Source organism: Monopterus albus, unplaced genomic scaffold (genome assembly GCF_001952655.1).
Source record: "Monopterus albus unplaced genomic scaffold, M_albus_1.0 scaffold69.1, whole genome shotgun sequence".
Lineage (NCBI taxonomy): Eukaryota > Metazoa > Chordata > Actinopteri > Synbranchiformes > Synbranchidae > Monopterus > Monopterus albus.
In genome coordinates, this window is record NW_018127949.1 from 4,038,109 (window position 1) to 4,045,821 (window position 7,713).

General features: G+C 40.3%; 1 protein-coding gene and 1 long non-coding RNA gene across 2 annotated transcripts in view; one reads left to right on the forward strand and one right to left on the reverse strand.

The window, feature by feature from the left end:
- The window catches only part of LOC109962994 (uncharacterized), a 30,535-nt gene that overhangs the window by 11,959 nt on the left and 10,863 nt on the right, over window positions 1-7,713 (reverse strand). The window lies entirely within an intron of this gene.
- entpd1 (ectonucleoside triphosphate diphosphohydrolase 1) overlaps window positions 3,877-7,713 on the forward strand; it is a 15,782-nt gene continuing 11,945 nt past the window's right edge. Inside the window, exon 1 of the mRNA XM_020605162.1 lies at window positions 3,877-4,143. Coding sequence (XP_020460818.1) covers window positions 4,128-4,143 — 16 coding nt within the window. The 5' untranslated portion in view covers window positions 3,877-4,127. The remainder of the gene's footprint in view (window positions 4,144-7,713) is intronic.

Here is a 7,713-nt window from a genome sequence, read left to right on the forward strand (position 1 = left end):
TTTCTCTTTCACAGCAAAGCATCTTAGATAAGAATGATTCAATCAGACAGCTCTTAGTGGGATGTTAATGTGAAACAAAAATGCATTACAAGTGTTATCCTTGTTCCATCAGGCACATTTCAAAATACTCTGACAAAAGCAATTAATTGGTTTACACCACAATGTTTAAAAATAAACCAATGCAATTGTCCATCTCTAATGCCTTTCAACTCTCCTACCCTGCCTGTGGCTCTAAACCACCAGTAGAGTGGATGCCTGCTGAAAATGCATCCAAAATATTTTTTAAGTAATGTAACGTAATTTTCCTAAAATGCCTTATACAAATTCAGTGATGCCACTTCTTCCTACAAGAACAAGTCCAAAACCATTCTTTCTGAATTCAGCAGGTGTGTCCATAATGAGGTCCAGGGTTTAGTTGAACTTTACCAGATATCAAAAATAATAAAATAAAGAATCAACACTTAAATGTGCTCTAGGATGCGACCTTCATTCTACTACCTAAACAGTCAGCAGGATAGTGAGAGGATTTTAATTAATTCCTCTAGAGAGTTTAAATGTAGGGTAGACAGTGTCGACATGGAGAGGAGCTATCAAAAACAACAGAAGAGCTGCACGGTCACACACAGCAAATCGTAGCTGAGAGTACCACAGCATTTGAACAATGTCTCAGGCAATAAGCCAGTATATGCTTCAGTGGGGAGGCCATGTTTCCCACACACCACAGCACACAACTAGACAAACAAAAGGCAGCTATCAAAACACCCCAGGAAAAAGTACACACACAAGATTGGCCTAAAGTAGATCTCAATCACACAAATGATTTTCTACACTTGTTGCAATATTCACGTCAATAAGCATCAAACATTAAAATTTACAAAAATGCACCCACAAATGCCCACAAACAAGCACACCCTACATCAAAACCGTCAGTCTCTAGCCTGATACAGGAACAGTACACCTAAAAAAACCATTTCGAAGGTGGAATCAAATCACTCACAAAGGGAAGGCATAAAAAAGCACATTTTTGTCATATGTATTACTAAAGGAGGAAACAGAAGCACAGCCATACCCAGGATGTTTTACGAACAACCCTGCCCGGCCCTCTCCTCACTCACTTCTATGGTTAAAGTAAATCAATACTCCCTCAGCCACACAAAATGACCTCTGATGTGCTTTCTAAATCATTGTTTTCTAAGTAGAGGAAAGGAGAAAGCACATTTCCCACCAACTGGTTTCTTTCCATTTATGAAAACCTATCACCATTTTACTGTTTAAATGAAATACAAATTGCTTGATTACACTATTCGACCAAAGCCATCAAAGTTGAATTACAGCACCTCTGTTATTGCTACGCTTTCAACAGACAGCTTTATAACATATGCAATCTATTCATTTAATAACATAAACCTCAGTCAGTAAATAAAACGAAACATTCCCTGACTGTGCACATTGTTGACATTTGACATTAGAGTGACAATTTAAGTCAACTGAATAATATACAGGGCTCATTTTTATGACTTCAGCCTAAATGAACAGATAACATGAAATATTGCTTTTATGGTTGCATTTCATTAAACTGCTTTTCTCTAGCCAAACGTCATCTAGGCACCAGCCAGGGAGAGAGGCCGTAGAGCCCAGACTTCAATTTATTGACTGTCATGTATTAGTGGTTGCTGACTGTGTATTGCATGTGGTCCAACAAATGTCGTGAGCCTTACCCGGTGTCCTTATTTCCTTGTTTCCATCTGTCAGTTTGCCTGGTTACCTTCTTGTTATTCTGAGAAACTGTTAGATGTTGCATCAGTAAGCAATTTGTAGAACAAGGAAACAAGGAGAATTGTGAAAGGCCTGAAACAAACAAAAAAAAGTCACCCTGTCTGCTCACAACCCTTTTAGCAGTTTGACAGCACTTCAGACAGTACTTCCTTTTCTGTTCTTTCACTTTTCACGGCATTAATATAGGAATGCACTGCACATTCATATCTGTCAAATTCTGTCTCTTAACTTGAAGAAAATCAAAATGACATCGCATGCTGCTAGTACTACTGGAAACCGTAGATACACACACACACACACACACACACACACACACACACCTAAATGCCACAGTGGGGCTTCTGCGTCACACCCGCCGCCACATTACCTCAGTCTAGCCGGTTCGAACAGAAAAGGTCAGAGTTTGAAGCTACTTTTGGATGTGTTATTTGAAGAAATGCCAAAACCAAGCAACCAGCATTGCATTACTTGAGTCCAGGACTCACATTGAGGTCCAACTTGAGTCCAGATTTTCAAGACTTGTGGCTCGACTTGAACTTGAGCACCGATGACTCGGACTTGAGCATCGACTGCATTCTGACTCAGAAGTTGGAGACAAGGACTGGCATTTTTTTGTAATTGGCCGTAATAATTTGCCCCAAGATACTCTTATTAAAACCTGTTCACCCCCAGGTTGGCAAAATCTCAGATTGTGATTTTTCCTTGTTTTTTCATTAGTAAAGAGCAGTGAACAAAAGATTCAGCTAGGAGCTTCTCACTTTTAGCCAGCGCTGACCAGCAGTCTCACATCGAACAGGTATAACAGTTATTTCAATATGTGACATACAAATCAACATCCAGGTAAATTTAAAGCATCAGATCAGACTATAATTCAAACTTTTTTTAGTTTATATTAAAAATATCTAAATAGTTCAGAGAGAGAGAGTCTGTGCATGGTACTGCAGCTACAGGAGTTTCAGTACCATCCACAGCACCACGGCTCATCAGAGATGCATTTTGATCAACCAGATCAGCACTTGGGAGACAACTGTCTGACTAGAGATGTACTTGTACCAAGCAATGGACACTAGGACTAACTACAGGGAGTGCACGGGGCCAATCAAACCATAGCAGAGGCAGTAACCTCCTCTGGCCTCTCACTGTGCACACCGCTGTACAGGTCTGATAGATGATTTTCATATTTAGTGACAGAATGTTTGCATATTTCTACTGAACTATAAGACATGACTTCCATCTTGAAGGCAATATTCTGCATGCAAGGGGAGATTACCGACATCATAATAATGTGTTTTTCTTCTGGCACTGCACAAAATACTGGGAGACCGACGAACAGGATACCACCTCTGTCTGCGGCCCAAACAAAGCAAACACAAAATTTCCTCCCAATACCACTGGGACTGATTTCGCTATACACATCAGCGTGCATACTGATCACACCCATATATAAACTACTTTCTGCTGGTGGTGGTAAGTTTTGTTTATACGTGAATTTGAATTGCACTTCCCCTGTGAACATGACTCAAAAAAAAAAAACAAAACAGACAGGGTTTTGTTTTCAGGCTTTGTAAAGTGTGTAACAAGCACACATACAGTACAAACACACAGGTACAATGTCAGTGCCATGACCCTGGACTCGAGGTTTATTTATTTCATCCTGAACTGACAGTTTTGTGCTGCTCTGCATGTCGAAATCCTGCCTGTTACAGTTAACATCATAGGCATCCGTAAAGCTAAGAGACCAACTATGTTTCCACAAGTTAAGATTACATCTATCAAATCGAGGGTGCTGGATATCAAGAATTTAAGTGGGAGACCAAGTTTGCCCATTGCTCTTTTCTCCAATATCCCTCTAGCTTCAGCTCCCATCTGCATCTAACACCACTTTCCTGTTTGACCCACTTTATAAGACAGAGACAACGACAAAGAGAAAGAGACAGAAGGAAAATGAGATGAGAAAAAAAAACACCAGCGGAGGAGAGCGGGAGAGTTAAAGCAGACACAGTGACTAAAAGGGAGATGCAGAAAGTGTTGAAGACAGAAAAAACGGAAAGATGAAGACGTGAGAAAGTGGCAATAAGAGAGAGAGAGAACAACAAAGGTACAGAGGGGGAGAGGAAGAGAAAGGAGTAAACAGGCAAAGCTAGAAAGGCACTTGCGAAGGAGGGGAGTGGGCTGAGCAGCAGGGAGGAGGAAAGCTCTCCTTTCCTAATAAAGAGTGCATGTGAAAGGAGGTGCAGATCAGATTGAGCAGAGCCGTGTTACACAGAGAAAAGAGAGGGTTAGAGAGATAGAGCGAGAGAGAGAGAGGCAAAGAACAGAAAGAGCATTGTGTTGCTGCTGAGGAAGAGCCCATGTCTGCACAAAGAGGTAGGTGTACTGTTAGAACTTACACACACACACACACACACACACACGAGTACGAAATCCTCACCACCCAGTGTACCCAGCAGGAGTATCAGGTGAGTGCGTTTTCTCTTCCAACTGTGTGACTTGCTTTACTGCATGTAGCAGCTGTGCAGCAGTGTGGGGCAGGTGTGTGACTTTTTCCACATCATGTGCCTGAGTACGAGCAGGAAAAACAGGTGCCTGGATGTGTGATCGCTTGTGGGATTCAGTGGGTAATTGAGGGTCCGTACAATTATGTCAAGGAGGAGATACACATTGCAATACCATGTGAGGTTTATGATAGGCAAAGTGCACATGACCGGGTAATGGTACAAGTCGTTTGATGGTTGGTTAAACTTTAATTGCCAATATATATCTGACAATGGGATTCAAGTTGGTATTTACGGTTCCAGCAATCATATTTGATATCGGTATGAACGAGAATAGCCACAGCATTTGTTGACAAGTCCAATGCATACAAGTGCAGAGCTTCCTAAAAAGGTTTGTTTTAGGCTATGTACAATAGGTTTCCATAAATTCAAGAAGCTGACGTTGTTTGGTGACTGATACCTTAAGTGTCGAGATAAGGCAGCCTGCTCCCCATGTAAATGAAGAGTACACCGAGTCACCACTGTAGGAATAAAATTAAACATGTGGCTCTTGAGTCCAACTAAATTTGATCTGAAATAGATATGACTGTGTTTGCTCGAGGTCAGGGCACACCAGTCCAGTGTCAGACAAACAGACACACTTCCTCTCACTCCTCATCATGAGACACCATTTAGAGGTTCCTTTTTGGCAGGAAGTGACAGACAATGCAGTTTCACAAGAGCTGAACGAGAATAGAACTGCAAAGTGAACACTGCCATCTCTTTCAACATGCGAAACAAACTAAAGTTGGCCTGACAACGTTAAGCAAGAAGTACAATGACAACGCAAGGATGCTGTGTTCTGAGGGTGGTGGTGGTTCTGCATTATGCTGATTTTTCCTTATTCCTTCCATCTGTCCTTCCTTGCATCCTTTCATCTATGATCTTTTTCCCCCTAAAAGCGCAAAAATCGAGATCTGGATCCATGTGTACTTCAACTTTGGACACCTATTACTTAAAAGGAAATTAATGGACTATTTGCAATTGAGTATTTTTCTGCCATAATCTTGATAAGTTTGCTTAACTAAGAATTTACATCCTTGTTTCACCATGACTGAAGGCTGTAAAGTCCATAAATCTTGCTCTGTCATTAATATTGTTTCTTACGATTCTGCCTGCCAGTGTAGTGGTGCTATTTCATGAGATGCTCCTATGGGCTGGATGAGAAGGAAGGGACCACATGGGTCATACAAGTCAGAGGACCTGTTGTCAGCATTCATATACGCGTGTCCACACACCGGCTTATGTACATTAAGAGCCTAACCACAAGAGCAGCACAACAAACATAAGCCCTCTTTAAAAGGATGGTGTTGTCTCTCCCTGCCATCATTATGAAACCACAAATTTGATCCCTAGCTGTGTCACCCTTTGACTCATCGCTGAATGTAAAAGTAATAACCCCTCTCAGGATCTAGTGATTGAAAATGCCCTCCTTTCCTGTTTTGCATGGAGATTTATTAGCAGCACACTGTACAACATCAGGGGTGAAGCCTCTTATGTCAAAGATTATAAAACTTAAACAAGGACATGACTGAGCTTCCACATATTACCAGACTCTACTCAAGCTGTGTGCTTCTCTGTAACGTTAAATCAAACTATTAACATTTGCCTTTACATGTGTGTGGTAATATGTTTGAATAAGCACTTACTCTCAGTTGACAATTTATTAGGTACACCTAACTTAAAGTAATACAATCTAACAACAGTCCTGCAACAAATCCTCCTTTCATGAAGGAGATGATGTTCAGTTAGAGGTGTTGAGTCATTTATGTGGCTGAAGTTTGTGCTGTGTTAAACTTTACTGCATTATCCAGAGAGGAGCAAACTGCCAACTCAGCGTGTACAGTATGTGTTTTACTTTTGAGCTTGTAAAAGTTTGAACTGTAGACTGGGTTTTAGCAAAATGTCTGGGTCCATGTAAACATTCCAAGGATTAAATCACAGTTTAAGGATAATAGAATAAATGCTGTTTAGGGTCATCAAGAGGCAAGAAGCATGTGTGTTTAGCTGTAAAAATGGCTTTGTACTATTGATGTTATGTGTCCGAGCTGTTGAACATTGCTTGTGGAGGTAAATGATCCAAAAGGGGTTCATCTAAATTCTCCCCTCTGGCAACAGATGTTAATGTTAAATCTAAAGTCTCCCTCCTACACCGCTTATTAATTTCAAGGTTCCTGATATGTAAATGCTAGCTGAAACATTTATTCTTTTTTTTTTTCTGGCTATGCATCACTAAAATATCTGCATTCAACTTATTAAATGATTCATCTAAGATGGAGTGAAAGCAAATGTTACAGTTTTCACATTTCTCTAATCTTTTTCCCACCACTCTCTCTCCTTATGTCAAAGTCTAAACCAGGGGTGGCCAAGTCCGGTTCTCATGCGTGTTCAGTCAATCAGAAGCTGGAATTCACTTTGTCCTTCCTCATTCTACCTTCATCTAAGATGGTATCTTCTAGCTTCTGACTGACTGAACACACCTAATCTAGGTAATCAGCAGTGGAAAGGGCAGGGATAGTTGGAAAACAGGCAGGGCGGTAGCTCTCGAGAACCAGACGCCAACCCCTGGTCTAAACCATCCCTCCCTCGCTTTAACAACACATTGTGTTTACAAAAGATCAGGAATTAAATCACTGGAGCGCGTTTGCAATGGCCCTGTGTCGACCCGTGGGTGAGTAAAGATCAAGACCTGGTTTTAAGGTTACTATCAGACACAGTTTAGGACAGGTCAAAGGTTAGGGGCTAGGCATGCACTTTGTGATCATAACGTCAGTAGCTCTTCAGAAAGGTACTGTACAAGTTTTGTGTTTGTGTGACCAAAAAGCATGTGCTCCAGTCTGTGATGATGATCCAAGAGCTACTGTATAATTTCATGCACATAACATGCTGCTCAGGTAAGCCCTGTTTTCTGTCTCAACATGAGCGCTTGATTTGATTTGATTTATTTATTCTTTCAAACATGTAAAGACAGTTGATATATCAACACATAATTTTACACATATCCAACAAATGCTAATCCAATATCAATTTGCTTATACCTAGTACATGCTTGAATGGAGTAGGAAGAAGTCAGACTTATCCAGTCCTACCCCATGACATCATCTTACCATCATTGGTTTGCAAGCAGTATCTCTACATAAATAATTATCCTCTACACCACACAAGTAATATACTAAAAAAATTATAACAGAGTGTTAACATTCTTACATAATTACATTCTTAAATAATTATCTTCTACACCACACAAGTAATATACTAAAGAATTATTACAAAGTGTTAACATTCATACACCACACCCACAATGTTCCATCTAATTAATCATTAAGCCTGTTCTTGCATATATCTTGATTGACACATACCTTTATATTTATGTTTAAACTCATCAATTCTAGTACTATTTTTT